Source organism: Rhamphochromis longiceps, linkage group LG15 (genome assembly GCF_057381845.1).
Source record: "Rhamphochromis longiceps isolate RC_006_pf linkage group LG15, R_longiceps_female_GT1.1, whole genome shotgun sequence".
Lineage (NCBI taxonomy): Eukaryota > Metazoa > Chordata > Actinopteri > Cichliformes > Cichlidae > Rhamphochromis > Rhamphochromis longiceps.
Genome location: NC_140571.1, coordinates 31,965,954 through 31,989,497, shown reverse-complemented (window position 1 = coordinate 31,989,497; position 23,544 = coordinate 31,965,954). Strand labels below are relative to the sequence as shown.

The 23,544-nt window shown below is 41.5% G+C and overlaps 1 protein-coding gene and 1 long non-coding RNA gene across 3 annotated transcripts in view; one reads left to right on the top strand and one right to left on the bottom strand.

The window, feature by feature from the left end:
- The window catches only part of cnih3 (cornichon family AMPA receptor auxiliary protein 3), a 146,056-nt gene that overhangs the window by 13,979 nt on the left and 108,533 nt on the right, over positions 1 to 23,544 (bottom strand). The window contains exons 4-6 of one of the 2 annotated variants that reach the window (XM_085381894.1): positions 22,387 to 22,499; positions 15,219 to 15,362; positions 14,545 to 14,600 (exon numbers count right to left, since the gene is read on the bottom strand). In XM_085381894.1, the coding sequence (XP_085238020.1) occupies positions 14,573 to 14,600; positions 15,219 to 15,362; positions 22,387 to 22,499 (285 nt within the window). In that variant the 3' untranslated portion in view covers positions 14,545 to 14,572. The remainder of the gene's footprint in view (positions 1 to 14,544; positions 14,601 to 15,218; positions 15,363 to 22,386; positions 22,500 to 23,544) is intronic. The other variant, XM_085381896.1, reaches the window with a different exon arrangement.
- The window catches only part of LOC146652936 (uncharacterized), a 237,778-nt gene that overhangs the window by 142,352 nt on the left and 71,882 nt on the right, over positions 1 to 23,544 (top strand). The gene's annotated exons all lie outside the window — the stretch shown is intronic.

Genomic DNA, 23,544 nt, shown 5'->3' with positions numbered 1-23,544 from the left:
TAAAATCTAGCAACCTTATACCATCTATTTTTGTTCCTAGTAATAATAATAAGTTGACCACCAGTAAAAAAGAAATTAATGATACTTTTACTAAATTTTATCAGGAGCTTTACACCTCTAATGGATTGGTGGAGGAACAGAGGCTGTCAGATTTCTTCTCTTCTATTAAAATTCCCAGCCTGTCTGAAGATCAAAGAACTGTATTAGAAGGTAAGATTACACTAACTGAAGTTAAGCAGGCAATTGGAAGTCTTAGATTGGGCAAATCTCCAGGCAACGATGGATTTCCATCAGATTTTTATAAGGTGTTCGTGGGCGAATTAGCTCCAAGACTACTGTCGGTATATCAAGATGCGTTTCAAAGAGGGAGACTACCATTTAGTATGCGATCGGCAGTGATCACGTTATTACATAAAAAAGGGAAAGACCCACAGTATTGTGGGAATTATTGCCCAATTTCATTAATTAATGTGGACGAAAAAATTATTTCTAAGATACTAGCTTTTAGGCTTGAGAAAGTTCTTCCGTATTTGGTGCATAGGGATCAGGTCGGTTTTGTGAAAAACAGAAGTTCTGCAGATAATCTACGTAGGTTATTGCACATATTCTGGAAGAGCAGGACTAATTTAGACCCTGTCGTCGCGTTCTCCTTAGTTGCAGAGAAGGCCTTTGATAAAGTTGAATATCCCTTTCTGTTTTATACGTTGAAGAGATTCGGTTTTGGTCCCTTTTTTAGGCAGTGGATTCAGGTGGTATACACAGATCCAATGGCTACAGTTACTACCAATGGGATAATGTCACCCTCCTTTTCGTTAAGTCGGGGTACTAGACAAGATTCACCCTTATCACCTCTCATTTTCGCCCTGTTTTTGGAGCCTTTGGCTATTGCATTACGTGAATGTAAGAAAATTAGGGGGGTGGATATGGGTCAAGAAGAACATAAAACTTTTTTGTATGCAGATGACATTTTACTGATCTCAAGTAACCCAGAACAGGCCATTCCTGCAATTTCCTCAATTATTGATTCCTTTTCTGTAATCTCTGGCTACACCATAAATTGGTCTAAGTCGGAAGTTATGCCCATTTCTAAACTGTGTCCGCCAGTTATGAGGAGCTCATGGCATTTCAAGTGGATGCCCGAGGGTTTGACTTACTTAGGGATTAAACTGACCCCTGGTTTAGACAACATAATGCAAGTAAACATCTCCCCAGTGATTCAAAACATTCGTCCGCTGTTGCAGAATTGGGTTAAAATAAATCTGTCCCTTTTGGGCAGAATTAATTTGGTGAAGATGATTATTGCCCCTAAACTTCAGTACTTTCTTCACATGTTACATAATTTGCTAAAGCTTTATAATACATGTGTGGAGGGTTTTGTGTGGGCAGGCAAAAAGCCATCTTTTAATCGGTCCAAATTATATGCTGCTAAAGAGAGTGGCGGGTTGGCATTGTCCAAGATGGTCTGGTATCATTATGCTTTCTCCCTCTCCATCATGGGTTGCGATTGAGGAAAGTCTTGTGGCTCCTTCGTCTTTAGAGGCCTTCCTTACTCAGAAGGGAAGACCAGTACCGTTTAAAGATCCAGTATTGGCTTTCATGCAAGAGACCTGGTTTAGAGCTCACCAATATACCAACATTAGCCCTTATCTTACCGCTAGAGCCTCTATCTGGTATAATAAGAAAATATTAATTGGTAAGAAACCGGTCTGGTGGGAGGCTTGGGCTAGGACAGGTATCAATCAGGTGGGGGATTTATTTGGGCAGACTGGCATGAAATCGTTTGCAGAAATCAGACGAGAATTTAATCTGGATCCAAGGGAAATTTGGAGGTTTTTTCAAATAAGACACTGTATTAAAACCATTTTGAATAATAATCCAGACCCTCCATCTAGTATTCAGAAGATGTTTGCAGCCCCTGGCATTAATAGAATCAGGGCATCCAAATTCTATGGGATCTTCAGAGAGGCACACTCTCCCAATTTGGGGGGACTGAGGCAGTGTTGGGAGAAGGATCTGGGTATCCAGATTTTAGAGGACAGTTGGAAGACGCTGGTTTCATCATGGTATGTTTGCTCACCTGAAACACAGTCTCAACTTATCCAGTACAAGTTGCTTCACAGAAATTACTGTACTCCCAGTAAATTAGTCAGGCTGAAGCTTGTGGATAATGACACCTGTTGGAAATGTCAGGAGGAAGCTGGGACTCTAGTTCATATGTTGTACACATGTCGGAAAAATGATTATTTGTGGGACGGGATCATTAACTTGGTGAATGATATTTTTAAACTTAATCTTTCTAAATCTCCAGCTGTATGTGTCCTGGGCCTGCTACCTGACAATAATATCCTTTCAAAAAAACAGAGACTGTGGATGCGTCTGGCTTTCATAACAGGATGCAGGATAATACTGAGGCACTGGAAGTCATCCAGCCCCTGTTCTCTCAGGGAATGGACTGAACAAATGTCTAAGATGGCATCATATGAACGGGTTATATACAGAATTAAGGGGAGAGAAGATATTTTTGAGCAGGTCTGGGGTCCTTTTTTGTTGTACATCGACAATGTCTCCTAGATATTGTGATAAATGTTCTTTTGGGGGGGGGGGTTTGTGTCGTTGGTATTTTTGTTGTCTTTTTTTTTTTTTACTTTGAAAGTCAGTAGAGGGAATAAATTGTCTAATGTCATCAGTGGTCAAGGTTATGTTTTGTTTTTAGGCACCCGGGTGTTTTGCCCCCATTGCTTTTGTTTTTGCTGATGTTTCCCAGGAGGCGGTATATTATTTTGTTTCTCCTGGTGTTGTTTGTTTTTTTTTGTTTGTTTTTTTGTCTGTTTGTCTTAGTTATTGTTAGTCCTTATTTGTTGGTTGTTGTTAAGGAACGGACAGAGAACTGACAGTATGATTATTCTAGTTGTATATTTGTTAATGTTTCTGTCCATCCAAAATATGAATTAAAAAAAAGAAAAAAAAAAGAAAGAGAGAGCATATTTCTCCTGTGTCGGCTTCCCTTCATTGGCTCCCTGTTACATCCAGAATTGAATTCAAAATCCTGCTCCTCACATACAAGGTCTTAAATAATCAGGCCCCATCTTATCTTAAGAACCTTGTGGTATCATATCACCCTATTAGAGCACTTCGCTCTCGCAATGCAGGCCTACTTGTTGTTCCTAGAGTATTTAAAAGTAGAATGGGTTTGGGGAGCAGTGGAGAAAGTAGGGTCGCGGAAACAGGTACAAGCTGCACAGATCTGGTTTCAGGCTGTTTCACTTTCAATTCAACCTCATGAATTCTTTATGCAGACCATCACTATAGTTATATAACATTAGAGTTTACTCTTTGAATTTGTTAGTTTTAATCATTAAAACAAAGCTGAAGTGTGATTTCTGTTGCAAGGGCCATACTTTCAACGGGCCACATTGACCTTCCAGTCATCAGCTTTAGCGCTACAGTACTACAAGTATGTAGCAAGAGCTCTAAATGGAAAAAAAATGAAGCTTTATTTGATAAAATTCTCAGACATGAGGAGGAGAGGAGGTAAGTGACGGAAGTGACGGACAAGGTAAGCGACTCATGTTGTAACTGACGTCAGACGCCGGAGATTTTGGCGGAAAATTAAAGCAAATGGTAGTTTAGATTTGAACAAATTCATTTAAGCTTCAGCATTACCAAATACACTTATCAATTGTCTTATAACTAACACTATTTGTCTAAATAATCTCCAACACCCTGGAGAACAACGGGGAGAGTTTAGAGACTCTCCAAGATTATATTGATCAGTGCTTTCAGGATCTCGTGATGAAGAAGACCCCGTGTGCAGCTTCCCCGGCCAAACCTGAGACGCCGTCGTCGAAAAGACAACGCCCGGCAGATTCCCCCGGCTCAACATCGCCAGCCGGCAAAGATATTGCCGACATATTGGAGTCAATCGACAAGCGATTGTCCAGTTTCGACGCAAGGCTGTCCTTGGTGGAGATTCTTCACCGAGAATTTAAATGCTTGCGAGAATCCCTGGAGTACAGCCAGCAGCAGGTGGAAACGCTTGCTGCTGAAAATGCCACGCTAAGGGAGTCGGTGAAATGTCTCACAGATAATGTTACCCAGCTCAATAGAGAAAATAAAAAAAATAAAAGAAACAGTTATCGATCTACAAGCTCGTAGCATGCGTGATAATCTTGTATTTTCTGGTATTCCAGAAGCCGCTGGAGAGGACGCGGAGACCATGGTAAAAAGCTTCATCAAAACCCACCTGAAGCTGCCGGAGGACACTGTGAAGAACATCGTCTTCGATCGGGTACATCGCCTCGGCCCCATTCGGGCTACGGCCGGGAGACCACGTCCTATCGTGGCCAAATTCGGCCACTTCAAACAAAAGCAACACGTGAAAAGCCGCGGCAGGGAATTAAAAGGAACGGACTTCAGCGTGAACGACCAGTTCCCCAAAGAGATCTTGGAACGACGCAGGGTCCTCTTCCCAATCTGACGCTGCTTCATCCAGAAGGGCTCCCGCGCTGTCATCGCTGTGGACCGGCTGTACGTGGACGGACAGCTCCACCGAGACCCCAACATCACTCCGTGGCTGTATTAACCTCACACCAGATAAGAATCAGCTACACCATTTCCCTATCCACACACACTAACTTGCATTAACATCTGTTTAACTTACCAGTATCAAATCGCATCTTAAAGTGTGATTTCATAGCAGAATCAACACCGTCACTCTCCGTCAGTGATTTAATTGGAATGTTTACTTTTTGTTTTGTTTTTTTTCTTCTTGTTTTTTTTTCTCCTCTCCCCCCCCCCCCTCTTGGTTTTATGCTGCTCACCCCTGTCCTTGGTTTCTTTCTTTATTCCTTTCACTGCCTCGATCACCTGCTTCGACACTCATCCACAAACATCCTTTATTTCGACACATACGCACCATGCGCTCAACGGCAGCACATTTACATCAGTCAGACAGCGCACACAGTCGTTTAGGATACACACACTTAAGCCAAGCCTACTCATATTAGTAACTATGCATACACAAAGTCAGACCCACGGAGCATCTCGCCACACATTTTTTCTCTCTCTCCTTCTCTTTATTTATGAACAAGTGACGTATTCTCTCCACCTGGCTAAGCGACGCACACAGCATACATCCCTAGTTATACACAAACATCTATGGGTACACTGAGGTTCATTACATGGAATATAAATGGAGCTGGCTCCAGAGTAAAGAGGTTAAAAATATTTAACCAACTCAAAAAACTACAGGCAGATGTTGTCCTTTTACAAGAGACCCACAGACCTCTTAGAGGTTCGAATGAACTTAAAACACCTGAGTTTCCTAATGTGTTCTCAGCTTGTTATAATTCTAGACAAAGGGGAGTAGCAATTTTAATACATAAAAATATTAATTTCACAGTACTCGATACAGTTATAGATCCAGAGGGCAGATTCTTAATCATTAAACTATCTATACTTGATAAAAAGCTATGTATTGCAAGTGTATATGGTCCAAATGTTGATGATCCCTCATTCTTTCACGGTTTTTTCAGTGCACTCTCTGAACACTTAGATGGCACACTTGTTCTTGGAGGCGACCTCAACCTTGGACTAAATGAAGACATGGATAGGCTCAATACAGCGGGAACTCAGCGTAATTGGCAGTCCACAAATATAATCAAACAGTATATGAGCGACTTTGGTCTTTGCGATGCATGGCGCTCCCTTCACCCCACCAGTAAGGAATATACTTTTTTCTCACATGTCCATCACTCCTACTCTCGTCTGGATTATTTTTTGGTCAGCAGCTCACTGCTGAACGACATTTCAGACACTGAGATTCATCCTATAGTTGTCAGCGATCATGGTCCTGTATCTTTAACGCTAATGCACAAGAATAATACTACGCCAAGAAAAAACTGGAGATTTAATATATCACTACTTAAAGATGAAGACTTTATTAAATATTTTAAAAAAGAGTGGACTTCATATTTGGACTATAATGACACTCCCGAAACATCAGCTTCTGTTCTATGGGAAGCAGGGAAAGCTGTGATGAGAGGTAAAATAATTTCTTTCTCATCACATAAAAAGAAAAAAGAAAACAAAAATATTCAGGAATTAGAAAAAAACATCAAATCACTAGAAGAAGCCTACGCGTCCCGCCAAGATCAGGAAACATTGAACAAAATACGCAAAACAAAACTAGAATTAAATGAGATAATTGATAAAAAAACAAAATTCTTAGTACAAAGACTACGCCTACAAAATTATGAACATGGTAATAAATCCGGTCAATTTCTAGCAAACCAGCTAAAAATAAATAGAGAAAAAACAACTATATGTGCTGTTCAAGATTCATCTGGGAACACAATATATGATCCGATACAAATAAACAACATTTTCAGGGATTTCTATAAAACGTTGTATTCACCACAAATAAACCCATCTAAAAAAGAAATTGACCAGTTTTTGGACAACATAACTCTTCCAAAATTATTGGACACTCAAGCAATGGCACTGGATTCACCACTGACACCAGGTGAACTCCAAGAAGCCCTGATAGATAAGTATGCCCAATAATAAGGCTCCAGGTCCAGACGGCTTTCCTGCAGAATTCTACAAAGAATTCTGGTCGATTCTAGCACCAGTTTTCTACAGAACGTTGGTGGAAATTAAAGAAAAGGGCAGACTTCCATCAAATATGAATTCTGCAAACATTAATCTCCTGCTAAAACCAGGCAAAGACCCTGTATATCCCTCAAGCTATCGTCCAATATCCCTTATAAACGTAGACCTTAAAATAATCTGCAAAGCTCTCTCAAAGAGACTGGAGAAAATAACCCCCCTCTTAATTCATCCTGACCAAACTGGTTTCATAAAAGGTAGGCACTCATCAACAAATACATGTAGATTACTTAATTTGATAGACTACTCATACAGTAAAAACCTAGAAACTACAATATTCTCTTTAGACGCAGAAAAAGCATTCGACAGAGTTAACTGGAAATTTCTATTTGCAACTTTACACAAATTTGGTTTTGGATCCTCTTTCATAAACTGGTTAAAAATATTATATAATTCCCCAACAGCTTGTGTTAGAACAAATGACCAGACATCCTCCAGCTTCTGTCTCTTGAGGGGCACCAGGCAGGGATGCCCACTCTCCCCTTCACTGTTTGCAATTTTTATTGAACCACTAGCAGCAGCAATTAGACAGAATTCAGTAATTAAGGGCATAAAATGCAAGAACGTGGAACATAAAATCAGCCTTTATGCGGATGATGTGTTACTCTTTCTCCAAAATTCACAAACCAATATCTCTGGGGTGATTGAATTGATAAACTCTTTTGCAAGAATATCAGATTACTCAATTAACTGGTCAAAATCTACAGTTCTACCGATTAATTGCTCCCTCCATAATTCCTCTTCTACACCACTGCAATCAGGAAATATAAAATATTTAGGTATTAATGTTTCTCCCAAGCTTGCAGATCTAACTAAATTAAACCATATCCCACTTTTAAAGAAGGTAGAAGATGATCTGGCTAGATGGAAATGTCTACCCATATCACTCATGGGAAGGGTTGCCGCTATAAAAATGATGGTCTTACCAAAAATAAATTATTTATTCTCAATGATCCCAACTAAACCGCCACAAGATTGGTTCAGATCTCTAGATTCATGTATGTCCAAATTCCTTTGGAAAAATAAACCCCCACGTATAAGCTTAAAAACACTACAAAAGACCAAGGATAAAGGAGGACTAGAACTGCCTAACTTTCAGCACTACTTCTTAGCCAACAGGCTTCAGTTTATCTCAGGATGGCTAAAACATACCCTCTTAGATGAACCTTGGCTAGATGTAGAACAAGCACTTTGCAATAATCTAGAGATCTCAGACCTACCATTTATCAGCTCAAACATCCAACGACATGAATGCTTTAAAAGCATCAACATCAGTGCTTCTCTGACAGCATGGTGGGAGTTTCTAAAATTGACAGCGTCTTCATTAATCCCATGCAAACGTACACCTATCTGGAACAACCCTGACATATTACAAAACAATAATATGATAAACTTTTCAGATTGGAGTGGTAAAGGAATCAAATATTTAGAACATATACTAGAAGGAACAGAATTTATTTCATTTGACGGACTAGTTACACAATATGGGATCAACAAGAAAAGATTTTTAGAATATCAACAAATTAAATCCATAGTAAAAAAGAAATTTAAACCGGGTCAAGTTGAACTACAAACACCACCAAGTGTGGTTCAATTTCTTACTCTTAAAACCCCCAAATTACTATCCAAAATATACAGAATGCTTTCTAAAACAGATGAATCAATATCACTTCCTATTGCAATTGAGGCAGAGGCAGCCAGAAGGGGACAGAGGGGGGGGGGGGGGGGGGGGTAGCCTCCTCTGCACCCTGGTGACATACCCCTACTCCAAGGTCCTGCATGTGTGGGTGGTTGTGGTGGAGCGGGAAGAGGGAGGCAGCTGGAGATGGGGAGGGAAGGAAGGGAGCAATTTCCTAATGTTGTAAACCTGCTCAACATTTGGCAATAAACCCCATTCTGATTCTGATTCTGATTCTGAAAATGGGAAGCGGATTTATCAGTTAACTTAGACCTAAACTTTTGGTCTCAGATTTGCTTAAAAACCTTTAATCTAATTAGAAATCCCAGTCTTCAATTAATTCAATACAAAATATTACATAGAGTGCACTATACAGGTCATCGGATGTTCAAGATGGGCTTTACGTCTACCAACAACTGCTCACACTGCCAAACCAATTCACCGGACAATTATATCCACGCTCTTTGGTTCTGTCCACCAGTTCAGAAGTTTTGGCGCGAGATATGTGAAGACTTATCGAAGTGTCTGAAATGTAACATTCCAACTTCCCCCTTAGTGTGTTTGTTGGGCAGCTTAGATAATGTCACTTCAGAAAACAATATCGCCCATATGGTTTTCACTGCCCTATGCATAGCCAAGAAAACAGTCCTCATGAACTGGAAAAATAAAAATAATCTTAATTCTAACCAATATAGAAATTATCTATTAGATTACATTAGTCTTGATACAGCCTCTGCCACCACATCAGATCAATTGCTCTGGGCTCCTTTGATCAGCTCCATCACCTAGTGGGGGTGGGGGGTCATAGTCTGGTCCCGCCTTCACTGTTGTGATTGGTGTGGGGGTAGGGACATGCTTAGGGCGTCGGGGGGTTCCCCGGAGGCATCTTCCTTGGGGGGCTCAACCCGGGGTAGCGGTCATGTCCCGTTAGGGGCTCTGTTGGCTCTCAGGTGACTGTTTCCTCGCGGCTGCGTACAGCGGGGCTAGGGGAGGGTCTGTGCTGACGGACGTGGGTTACTGACCTGGTAGCCTGGCTGCCCCTGGGTGGGTCCGGGATGGGCGTGAGGTTCTGGGGGCGCTCCGTCTCTGGGCTGGGACCTGGACCGGGCCTCGGGGGCTTGGGTCCTGGTTGGTGTGTTGCCGGGGTTGTGGGCGGGTGGGTGCATGGGGGCCCAGCCCTGGAGCGGGGTGCCGCCGGTGCATCGAGCCACCTGGGGGGCTCTTCAACTGGTGGGGGAGATTGTCACATCTTGCAGGAGCTTTCCTCTCTTCAGGAGCTCCCTCTGCAGGAGGGGGAGATACAGGAGAGGTGGAGGAAGATCTCAGCCTGGGTGTTTATTGTCTTATGTAGTCTGGAAGATGAGTGGATGGTGGGGTGGGTGCAGTTTTCTCTGTGGTGGGGTTGGGAGGACTGTCCCGGGCTCTGTGGGGCCGGGAGGCGCTGCTGCGCTGGGCCCCGGTCTGGATGGGCCTGGGCCCCCTTTCCCTGGCGGGTCGCGGAGTATGGGGTGCCTACTGGGGTCAGCGGGGGAGCTGGCCCCAGGGAAGGGTCACTTGCCCCTCCCTTCCTTCCCTCCCCATCTCCAGCTGCCTCCCTCTTCCCGCTCCACCACAACCACCCACACATGCAGGACCTTGGAGTAGGGGTATGTCACCAGGGTGCAGAGGAGGCTACCCCCCCCCCCCCCCCCCCCCCCCCCTGTCCCCTTCTGGCTGCCTCTGCCTCAATTTTATCCCGCAACTTAGACATTCACATTACTCACACTCTCATTACACATACATATAGGATCTTGGGGGTGGGCACGATACACGGAGTCCAAAGTACCATCAGGGTGTACACCCCACCCCTGGCATCGTTGCCCACCTCTCAATTTTAAATACACGTAGACATTGAGGGCTAGCAGGAGGGACCATGCGCTTACCTGCTGCTCTCTGGCAGGTAGCTCCAACCCCTCCTGGGTTTTAAATGCACCTTAGAACACACATGCATCAACACTACAATGAGCGGGTGGAGGGAGGTTTGGAGTCTTCTCTCACCCCCATTCTCTGCGACCTGCTGGAGCGGGGGGGCTAGGAGGAGGAGTTGGCCGTCCGACTGCGGTCTGGAGTGTGGGGCCTTCCTGCTGCTGCAGAGTCGGGGCGGTCTGCCTCCCCCCACCGTAGGGAAAAGGGTAACACCACCTGGGTCTGGGTGCAGTTCCCCCCTCCAGGGGCAAGGGCACCTAGACCCGGTTTGTAGAGTACGCTTGGGGAGTGTGATCGTGTGTACAACGTCTCTTTATGTCTGTCTCCACGTTGGTTGAGTGTGGAGTAAGTGCATATGAGAGCATGAGGGTGGAAATGGATGTTTGTATCTGTGTGTGCCTGTATGTCTGTGTCTATATATCAGGTTGGGTGTCAGGCGCCACCTCTCTGGGGACATCTCAGGCCCTCCAAGGTATGGAGGCCTATCTCCCCCTACCACCACTTCCCCTGCCAGTGGCGGTCCCCCTCGGACATCGGTGCATTGGTGGTTCTTTGTGTCCGGGGGTGGGCGTCCAGGTACACACCGGCTCACTCCTTGGCGGCCGCTTATCGGGGCCTGGAGCCTGGGGCTCGCTCGGGCCACTTCGGAGGTGGGGTGCCCCCAGGTCACTCAGGCGCGGCTGGCTGCCGGCGGAGCTCACGGGCGCGTCACTGCAACTCCCCCTGGCTTCTGCTCCGCGGCTGCTGGGTGAGCCCTCATCTGGGACTCTCCTCAGCTCTTTCTGGGACAGTGGCGCAGCTGCCCCTCTGTTGGTCTTCCTTGGTCTCTTGTGTTCTGGGGGCCTCTGGATGTCTGGAGTTTTGATCTCCTCCATACCTGCTTCATGCCCTGAAGGACGGGACTGTGGCCCCCCCACACCCTCTAGCAGATTATTACATGAAGGAACCTTTTAAAAAACAAAAAACAAGCGCGTCCATGCTCACAGGTGTACACACGGGTGATCACACCCACAAACTACACCCTTTTTGGCTCCTACCTCAAAGCACACTGTGTTCTGTTGATCTTATGTGCTGCACAATAATGTTTAATATTTAGTATTTACTGTCATATTCCCATATATCATTGTGATGTTGTTTATTCTATTACTCTTGTTCTCTTCTGCTTGTTTTCTTTTTTCTTTCTCAGCAGGTGACCCAGGTGATTGATATATGCATTTTTTTTCCTCTGCCCGTTCTGTTGGTTTTTGTCTTTTGCCCTTCTCCCCCGTCCCTCTTCTCAGCTGTTTCTCTTTCCCTCTTTCTTTCTCCCCTTCTTTCCCCCAGTCAAGTCTGTCCCGTATTCAGTAAGTGAAAATAAAATAAACAATAAAAGGTGAATCAAATGGACCATTACGGCAAGGCTGGGATGGTCAATTTGGTAAAGTAAATCCGTTGGGCATCTTTCTTTGCCTTTAGACAACAATTCTGATGGCAAAAGAGCCAAACGGGACAGGCAAAAAAAAAAAAAAAAAAAAAAAAAAAGTAGAATGGGTTTGGGGAGCAGTGGAGAAAGTAGGGTCGCGGAAACAGGTACAAGCTGCACAGATCTGGTTTCAGGCTGTTTCACTTTCAATTCAACCTCATGAATTCTTTATGCAGACCATCACTATAGTTATATAACATTAGAGTTTACTCTTTGAATTTGTTATTTTTAATCATTAAAACAAAGCTGAAGTGTGATTTCTGTTGCAAGGGCCATCCTTTCAACGGGCCACATTGACCTTCCAGTCATCAGCTTTAGCGCTACAGTACTACAAGTATGTAGCAAGAGCTCTAAATGGAAAAAAAATGAAGCTTTATTTGATAAAATTCAAACCTCACATAACAAGAAAAAAATTGCAAGATCAAAATAATATTATTGATGTTCTCATTATTGATGTCAGTTCAAGTTAATCCCCTGCTTAGTTTAAGACAGTGTTTCAACATGAGTTTTGCACTTTTTAGTTCATATTTGTGAAAATTTCTCAAGATTATGTATAGGCCTTGCAAATCCCAGCAAGACAATGGTAAACACAATACTGGGTCTATTACAACAGAAGAGTCGGTTGCTGAACTAGCCTGCCTACAATCTAGGTTGTCAACCAGTTGAAAACATTTGGGGTATCATGATGTGAAAAATACAACAAAGAAGACACAGGGCTGTTGAGCAGCTAGAATATGATATTGGACCAGAATGAGACAAGATTCTTCACCCAAAAGTCCAGCAGTCTTCTCAGTTGCCAGATATTTATGGCATTTGTTTAAAAGGAGAGTATGTCCTTTTTTTCTGGTAATTTTGAGATTCATAAGTCATAATGAGGAGATAAAACCTTCCTTGGATGGTTTTGTGTGTTTAAATCCTATTTTAAGTGGAAAAAATAAATTTTGTAACATTGTATAAGTCCTGCTTATAGAGTGTTACATGCCACTGTTAAGGCTGTTGACCAGTTAACACCAGCCCTTCTTTTTTGTAACTACAAAAGGGCTGAAAAAAGTCTCCGTTTCAGAATTGCTACTCATCTAATTGACAATGAATTTATGTTACACGCACTCACCTTGTAGGCATGAAGATGTGGAAACTTTATTAGCCTCAAGAATCCGTTGTTGTACTGGGGACTTAAACAAATTAATGTAATAGTTTCGTGAGGTTTTATTCTTTTGGTTGACGCATAATTTGTGCAATTTGATTTCTAATAAGCCAGTGCCATTCAAAATATAGTAACAGATTTCTCCCTCATACATTCCCTCTTAGGCTAGCCATTGGGAAAGGGGTAGCATTTTACCCAAATGCAACCGGATTGAACCTACTCAAATTTGGCTTGCTTTGCTTTCAGCAGAACTTCCTGATGCTGTAACAAACAAACTGTTTAATCCTTGGACCCTTGATCAAGAGTGTAGAAACAGGGAGGATCATAAAGGTCAGCAAGTCGCTACAGAAATCACACAAAAAATCTTGGGCGGAAAAGAGGCAAGGACAAATTCTCTTCAATATGTCTTTGGCTTTAGATTTGAAAGTGAATCCACCATCACCTTGTATTGTAGAATACCTGCTGCTGCTGCAGATCAGTCCAATATGAGCTAGAACAGGACAGGATGAAGTGAGATGAAAAAGCAAGATGATTAAACTTTAAGATGAACACTGTCTTTATAACAATAGGCACCTAATTCAGTTATTTTAAAAATGATGATACATTTTTGATAGCCAACCAATTTTGCTATAAATGTTTGTCCCTATACTGTAATATTATTTAATAAAGACAACCTCTGTTGGTTGAACCTTCCACACAAGTTACTCCATCTACTGACTGATGTAGGCTCTGGTATGAAAATGAATGGGATACATGTGAGCGTAACACATTAGCTCTTTTTCTTTTTCATGCCAGGAGGGAATGCATTACAATCCAACTGCCTTTGTGATCTTGGATATATTTTAAAACTGAAAAAATTTTGAGATTAGCTTTTTCTTATTGGATATAACTAGGTTCATGCCATGTGTCCTGCATTAGGGCAGGAAGGGCAAGAAGTGATATTTAATAATTTCTCCCAAATTAAGCCTGCATTGGCAAAATGCTGCACACGTCCTTAATCCAATTAATCACATGCCTGTGGTATACATTTACCCATTGGTCATGTATTGAAACTTTAAATAGACTGTGTTTAAATAGCTCAATGTGTTTGGAAATTTAAGGACAATAAGTATCGCCTCATATCTCTAAAATATGTTGAGTAATTGCAGCCATTCTCAAAAACAAACATCAGGATTTTGTGCGAGAGTCTAAGTTCAACACTCTCATGATGTTGCTTTTCTACCTGTGTGGTATTGCTGAGATAAACATTGCTGTTAGCAAAGTATTTATACCCCAAGCAGATACATAAATGGCATTTTTCAACAGGATGAGGACCTTACTGCAATGTTAAGTTGCGACATTATCACACACATACAAGAGCAGCTCCATGTTAAAGTTGCAATCCTTCTTTAGTTGTCATCGAAAACCGTCTTCTGAGTTCTATAACTAGAACTGGAAAAATTTATGTAGTCTGGTCAAAATCATCAAATCCATATAACCACAACAGCCATTCACAGTCCAACATATCAAGATTGAGAAAAGGGCAAATACTGGGGTGGTCATATGGTCAAGATTTCTTCTCAACAATGCTGTTCTGCCTCAATATACTACCATAGAATGAAATATCAAAAAATATAAGGATTGTACCTTTAAGTGTTTCCACTGATAAGACCTATTAGAGGGATATTTCCAGGTTCCACACACTGCAGCACCCACATGACACATGGAACAAGAATCCGTGGTTAATAATAACAGCATCGTTAGACATGAACAAGAAAATTGATTTTAGCAGTAACATCAGGACATGGCAGACAAATTATACAACAATAGACATGTGAATATATCATCAATATTATCAATTATCTTGTTGCACACAAACAACATTTGAACCAGTATGTAGTAGTTTTACCCATCAGCTACACACAGCATTATTGTGGTGCTTGTCAGTGAAGTAAAGAATCAAATTCTCTTAACATCACATGCATTAGCAGTATTACTAGCCTGACATGGCAAACTGGACTTCACAAAGTCATATGAGTACAGGGAGTTGCATGTGATTGCTGGAGAAATGGTTACTTTATTCAGTGATTTGCACTCACATTGCTTCATCAGTTGGGAAATCAAACCAATGTTACATGACCTGCTGATGTTTAGTCTGGGCGGAAGTCAAACACCTCATCAACTGATCCTTTTCTCCCCAAGCTTTTTTAAAAAGTAGCTTCAGTTCAGTTTTACTGCTTATTTATGTGTTGTAATTAGATTAATGCAATCTATTTACATGTAATCCAATTATCTCCCCATACCACCTGCCCTGTGCTCACCAGTAGAGATAGTAGAAGAAGGAAAGGACGAAGAAGGACAGCTTGCACCAGGCCTCCTTCAGGCAGAACTTGAGTGTGTCGCCATTCATCACGGACGCTGGGTCGTACAGCAGCTCCTTAGTGTCCGTTGGGGAATGGAAGTACCTACCACAGAGGGCAAAGACCACACCACGGGTAGTTGACCCATTCCAGACCACGTGAGAAGGGGTGGGACATGTGGGAGAGATGATGGGTGGAAGTGGAGGAGAAGACAGCATGGAAAAAGATGGCATGATGAGTTTTGAGGTACACCATCATGCAGAAGACGTGGGTGAAATTGCAGTTGAATATGTTGATGGAAACAAATCTTTTGATAAACCTTTCCCCTTCATAGTGATTGCTCATGGTTTAACAATTAATTCTAGCTATGAAAAACCTGTCAAGCGTTAGGAATTTATCTGCCCTATTAGCAGCAAATGATACATTCTAGCTTGCTCACAACCTTTAAAAATCAAGGCATTTATCAAAAGGTACCTAAAAGATTAGAAACTAGTCGAGCATGATGGGTCAGAGTTATTTACTGGTCGCATTTTTTCTCTTTTTAATGCTGGAGTTAAATAATAAGATCCTCAAAGTAAAACACATTTATAAATGAGTTTATACAGCTAGCATCCAAAGTTTTTTGAAGAAAACATTAAGAGAATTTTAACAAATGTGCAAATTATCTACTGAGGAAGTCAAAACCACTACTGCTTCAAAAGTCATGTATTTTGCCATTTGGTAATTTTTAAACGGCCTCAGAGTGAGCATTTCCAGTGTGATTCATATAGAAATAAAAGATGATTTTTTTTTATAGATATGGCAGAGCTGATACATGATAGTCCAGCACCTAATAATTCAATAAAGAATGCTAACTAGTGTTAATGCTAATAAGCTAGCTAGAAAACAATGATCTGCTATGACGTGATAGTTAACAACATTGACGAAAGCTTAAACGGATGTTCCTAATCACTCTACGCTGGGAAGAAATCTGACCTTGATTTACTATCTGTTATTAATAGTGTTACATTTTTACATATTATTGTAGGAAAGCAGTGCTAGCTGTGAAAGGGAGGCAAGGTTTAGCAGCTACTTGACTCTGGAAATATCCCAGGAAATTTGACTTATCTTGCAGGAATTCCCATTTTCAACAAATGAGCAAAATATGACATCATATTTGAATAGATATCCAAATATATTTTCACCCAGGTCTGTTATGCACTTCTAAAAGTATCAGGGCTGGGGTTTTTCAACTCAGTTACTGTAGCTCATTAAGCTAACAACAAATTCAATAGCAGTAGATTAAATATATGGCAGCACGGTGGCACGGTGGTTAGCACTGTTGCCGCACAGCAAGAAGGTCCTGAGTTCAATTCCAACATCAGGCCGGGGTCTTTCTGTGTGGAGTTTGCATGTTCTCCCCGTGTTTGCGTGGGTTCCCTCCGGGTACTCCGGCTTCCTCCCACCGTCCAAAGACATGCAGCTTGTGGGGATAGGTTAATTGGATAATCCAAATTGTCACTAGGTGTGAATGTGCGAATGAATGTGAGTGCGAATGGTTGTCTGTCCCTGTGTGTTAGCCCTGCGACAGACTGGCGACCTGTCCAGGGTGTACCCCGCCTCTCGCCCTATGACAGCTGGGATAGGCTTCAGCGCCCCCCGCGACCCTGAAAAGGATAAGCGGAAGCGAATGGATGGATGGATACATAGGTTGGTTTAAGATAGATTAAATATATAAACTTTAATATGAATTTTCCACTAATTTTTCCTTTCTTCAACTGAGACCTACTGACTGATTCACAAAATAAAGAGAAAATTCAACCCAACATCTACACATCCCAATGCTGTGCTTTTAACATAACCAATACTTGTGAACACTAACAGTTCTCTTCCTTAAAGCTATGTACAAAGAAGATGTGCAGTGTAATCAGAACACAAAACTTAGTGTGATAGGGGAATTGTAAGATGTTTCCTGGAGCTTTCCAGTGAGACCTACTTCAGGATTGCTGTTCAAATTATGACATGGAAAAAATATTCTATACAGGAAACGAGACACGAGTAAGGAATTGCTGCCTGTTGCTTTAAGGGAGAGCTATTACTGATGCACATTGTCGATGGGGTAATTTTCCCTTAAACGACACCAGAACTGATATAAATGCACAGCAATCTGTAACATGGAGTGCTGTGTAACAATGCACCAGACCAGTTGCAATAAGAGAGTTGGCTTCAGGTTATTTTTCTGTCTCCTGCTGTGTTTTGCAGGATTTAATGGGAAATGAAGTCCAACCAGGAAGCTGCCATCATTATGTGGCTCAAGAGTTGGGAGTTCGCCTTGTAATTGGAAGGTTGCCAGTTCGAGCCCTGGCTTGGACAGTCTCGGTCGTTGTGTCCTTGGGCAAGACACTTCAGCCTTTGTCTACTGGTGGTGGTCAGAGGGCCCGGTGGCGCCAGTGTCCAGCAGCCTCGTCTCTGTCAGTGCGCCCCAGGGTGGCTGTGGCTACAATGTAGCTTGCCATCACCTGTGTGTGAATGGGTGGATGACTGGATGTGTAAAGCGCTTTGGGGTCCTTAGGGACTAGAAAAGCGCTATACAAATACAGGCCATTTACCATTTAACTGGTATTTCTGCTTCGAACCAAAGCTAACAGATGGCTTATGTTCATACTTTATGGTAATCCATGTATATTTGCCATTTACAGCTCTGAGATGGTTGTACATTTAGGTGTCAAAAATGAATTACATTGTAAATTCACATATTTACATATGTTTGCTGATATGTCATGCATATATGAAATATTCAACAATGCATTTGAAAATGAGCACCACACAAGGGTTCAGTAATGTCCCAACTATACATTACTGAGGATGAGGTGAACATGTCTGGGTAATCATTAAGAGTCTACTAAATAGCTAATTTACATACTAAAAATATCATTAATAATTGAATAATAAATGGAAGTCCCTCGAGTAAAGGTGACAGATGAGACATGAAAACATTTGAGACACACTTCTTCCTTTATGCTAGACATAGAGATGTTTGGTGTTAATAATTTTGTTCACACATAACAAACAGCACTCTCTCGCTTGCTCTCTAACTCACACACACAGACACACTCTTTGGGAAGGATTCAGCTGGCAAGCAAAGAATTTTAACAACAACACTACAGTGGCCAGGCTGTCTTGGAATTCCCTCTACAACTCCCTACATTGATATTATTGCATGCTAAACTAGTTTTTAAATAATCAAGAAAATATCCCTCACGAATGGACAAGTTGTCAGTTACATCACTGCAGGCTGTATGTAATTACGGTTGCTCTACCGAGGCCTTAATGTTCCTTGTAGCATATGTAGATCTACTTTTGTACTGTGACTTTAACATCCAAAGGATAATTTGAAAAGTAGACAGGCAGTCCTACAGATTATTTCAACTAAGTTACAAGAATTCTGACATTTGAAGATTATTTGTTACAAAATTAAACCTTCTCCAGTTATTTCTTTTCTCTCTACAGACTCAGTCCAAGATCCTAGCTAAATACTTTACGCTTTCTGGGGGTTAAATTGCAAATGTTGAAAATTTGTAATTCTCCAACCACGTGACTAGAATAAGATCCAAGATTTTAGAATTTAGATAGACTAATTAGGTTTTGTGAGAATCTCAAAAGAAACTTGAAACTACCTGACATGAAAGTTAACCATGACATGGTTAACTGTTCCAAGCCATCTTTAAGTATTGGTAAATAGCTTACTATCAGCTGTTTTTATGAGAAATCTCATTACAGTAGTTATTAATACATTCACTCCCCCATCCACAGCCTACTGTCCTCTCGCCATCCCTCACTCTCCTCTGAATCACCCTGTCAATAATTGATCTTTCACCCATCACTCACTCACTTTCTCTGTTCTACTTCCTGCCAATCCCTACTTTCTCCCCATCTTCCTTTCCCTGTCTACTCATCTTTCAGCTCACACATCAGTAGCTGGTGGGCATCTGCAAACTCTGCAGTTAATGAGATAGCAAAATGTTTTCTCTTCTTTCCTCCTTTCTTCTGTAACGTCAACCAGCTGAGCACACGAGCTTGAACCAATGATGCTGCCAGCAGTCCATTTCTATCCCACTAACCAGCGGGAGGACCAGCAACAAAAATGACAACAGATAAGAGGGAGCAGCAAAGGAAACATGAAAATCACTGAGTGGTGACTCATCTTTTAGACTCTGCATTTAAGAGTCTTGAAAAGCAAAGAAAAATGTACTTGCAACAAATATGGATTTGCTTATACAAAACCGATGTCCTCAAAAATATGGTCAATTATGCTTAGGCAATATCATGGTATCACGGTATAACATGATTTTTCATTTCTGACTATTAAACTCTGTTCAGGTGATGAAGTGAGGGTTCTGAAGTGTGCTGCAAAAAGCAGTATTTAACCATGGACTAAAATAGAAAGAAAATAGAAAATCTGAACGTAGCAAGCATTATGTTATCCACTAATTTGTGAAGTCCCATACTAGCCATCTCTAAAAATTTGTGACGGTCACTAGCCAATCAGCATACCTTGGTTTACCCTCTTTTCTTACACTCACAATTACCCTTAAAAATCATGCTGTTTTATCAATGACTTAAACTAGCAACTGAGTCGATAAAATCATCAGGAGAGTGTTTAATGTGGTCCAAGAAAAAGGGAGCACAAAGCCGTTTTTTGGCCACAAATCTCAGGCCAGAAATAGCCCCAGTGCAAGTTGGAGGTCATTGCTCAACGAAACCAACATAACCATCTCATCGATAAAGCACAGATATGACCACTGTGATTACTGAACCAGACTCCTTTCACTCATTTTCTGTGTTTAGAAGTTCCATACACAGAAATTATGAATAGAATTAGTGACAGAGAGCAGTCCAATTTCCAGCAGTCCAACTTATTGCTGGCAATACAGCTATAGCTCTGGCCATGGTTGAACAGGGATCGGCTAGCCTGTAGCCATACTCCTGTGACTCCCTCAGGACACCATGGGGGACACAGTTTTATGCATTCTCCACAAAACACATATAAACTGGTTAGGCAAACTCCCAAGCACCCTGAAATATCCTACACAGGATTAAGAACTGGTGCAGTGTTTAATGACCAGCATGCATTGTTCTTCCAGAATTGCTGGTTCAACTAACAGATGGACTCTCCTCACCTGTACCCTAGCATAGACTTTCCCAGTCAAGCTGAGAAGTATGATACACTTAAAGTTGAAACATGCTCTCCAATCCCCCTTCTTGAAGAGGGGAACCACCACCTCAGTCTGCCAATCCAGAGGCACCATCCACACAGTGTTGCAGAGGGGTGTCCGCCCTGACAGTTCACAACATCCAGAGCCTTGGGAAACTCAGGGTTAATCTCATTCACCTTGGGAGTTCATCCACCAAGGAGTTGATTAACTGCATCAGTGACTTCACCTCCAGTGAAGGGTGAATCAGCTTCTTCGTCTCCACACTCTGCTTCCACTACGAAGGAGTGCCAGCGGGATTGAAGAGATGCTCAAGTATTTCTTCAATCATTTGACTATGTTCTTGAGGTTGAGGTTAGCAGAGTCCCATTCCTACTGTATACAGTGTGGATAGGGAGCTCCTTCCCCTTCCCTGAGCTAGTGCCTAACTGGAGTTTTTGCCTTGAGCTGCACTCTGGAATCACATAAGTTGCCATGCTCAACAGGACCACTTCTCCAGCTTGACAGCTCTCTTCACCTCCAGTATCCACCATCTGGAGATTACAGCCAAAACATGGAGCATAACATACAGCCTCAAGTCACCTCTGCAATAGAGGTGCTGAAGATGGTCCATTCAGACTCAACGTACCAAGCTTCTGTCAGAATGCTTTCAAAGTTCTATCAGAGGTGGGAGTTGAAGATCCTGCAGACCGGGGCCAGCACATCCTCACTATTCACATCTGGATGTGTCAGTCCTGTCCAGTATTCTCCCCTGCAGCTGACACCTCTGCTCCTCTCTTCACTCACGTGTCTAGAACATACGCGTGAAGATCTGATAATACAATTACAAACTCGATCATTAACCTTAAGCTTAGGTTCTCCTGGTGCCACGTGCACTTATGAATACTCTTATTTTTGAATGTGGCGTTCATTATAGACAAACTGTGATTACCACAAAAGTCAAACAACAGAACACGATTTGGTTTCAGATCATTGTTAACTGTTTGACTGTTGTTTAAGATTTTTGGGGTATGGGGTTGTGGTTCAAGGTAGTTTTAACTGTGTGGTCAAGGCCACATCTACTTGCTATCATTCCTTACCATAATAATAAGAGGTAAGTTTACTTTTAATTTTTCTTGGATAAATGTATTCGTAATGTGAATTTGCATGGCATTTATTCGGCTCTGGTAGGATGAACTGGCGCTCTGTACTGAGCTGTTAATAAGCAGTCAGGTTTTGAAAACCCTGTATATGTATTTTTTTAATATCCCTGGTGACCATTAAAGCAAAGTTATAGATTTTATGACATTCGTTAGATAGGAGATTTAAAACTGCCCAAACGCTTCACAAAGACATCTACAGAGAAGTACTTTGAGTACATCCAGACAGAAAAAAGGGTTGTAGAATTAAAGTGGTAAACTATAAGACTTCTTCTTAAGCAATGGTTGAAAATTGTGCATTAACATAAAAGAGGTTTATAGCATTAAGTAGCATTTTTATTCATGTTGTATTGCCACTATTGCGCAATACAATTATCATTTATTTAGTTCTCTTTAAAGGCTCGGTATAAGTAGTTTACAGAGAAATTTTGCTCAAATGACAGAAAAAGTACATCTGTTGGTTACTGTTTCCATCTCAGGATTTATACATATATTGTGCAGTAGTAAGTATTTATAACAGCAGGATAAGGGATTCACTTCAAATAGTGCTGAAATAAAACATTAATGTCTGGCTACATACTGTATATTGTATATGTTAGGTGAAAAATTCATTGCTTGAGTCTCTTGCTAACAGATTTTCTTATAAATAAAATAAAATATCTGAATCATAAGCCTCATCTTTTAATGCAAATGTCTTTGGGTCAAAACAACCTTAGCCAATAAGATGCCATCTGAAAAATCAGGGCAAAGTGTACACATTCACACAGATACACACGGGACGATGGATTGGATAGTTACCTCCACGTGTTGTAGAAGAGCAGGGGAATGTTGAGGCCCACAGTCAGCCACTCCTGAGCACACAGGAACATGATGCAGAACAACACATGGATGGAGTACTCTGGCAGCACCAGCTACAGGACAGAGAGAAATAGGAGAAAAATCGATTGCTAAAGTTAAAGACCTTTTCAGCAGGCTTATGTCTCCTTGTTGCATTATTTGGCACCATTGTTATCAGATATTGGGTGAGTGGCATTTGCTTTAAGACAAGGACTGAGTGATAGTCCAGAACTATATCTAATTAAACACAATGGCAGTTGGTGAGCAGATGCCACATTATCATTTTAATTCCCAACAGTGCAGGAAAACACTTCATTGTTAGCATTTAAACCCTAACCCAACATATATTTACCCATTAAAAATCTGCTTATATGCAATTCCCCCAATTCATAATACGGAGAGCTTTGCGTCATAATGGTTATTTCATAGTGATGGCAGAGCTTCGTTGTTATTGTTATTGTCATAATTGTTAAATATTGAAATACATATAAATTTCCTTTTAAATATTAACATGTCAAAGTATCTTTATTTATCCTTTGCTTTTTGTGGTTCAGTTACTTAAGTTACTTTAGGTCAAACTAAACAGATATATATTTGCCTGCCAAAGGAGTTGGCGTGCAATCAGCATGGCTAAAATTGCTTGTCATGCAAATCCCTGTGAACACCTGAATACCCAGTATTTTTGTCCACTGAAATCAGTGGCAGCTTTTTACCACTTTACGAAATATAATTCACAAAGAAAGCCACTTCACTTTTCATGTATATTTAACAGCATACAGGGCGATGAATTCAAAACCGCCTGGCCTTGAACATTGCTCAGTACGCTGCCATAAAGAGGCAGTGTTCAGGATGCATTATTCAGACTGCTACACGTTTCCTAATAAAGGAGAAACACATTTCCATTGAATAGCTCTTTAAGTGCAGGAGACCAGAAATATGCTGCTAAGACAAAACCTAAATATATTGATTCGAGTTCACACATTGGGAAGGGATGCTCCACACAACGCACAACGCACATGCCAATGCAGCATTCATGTTGTACATTGACAACAACACAGACACACACACGCTCCGCTCCCACCTGGGATAACAACATATTAAAATACAAAGAGTGACACT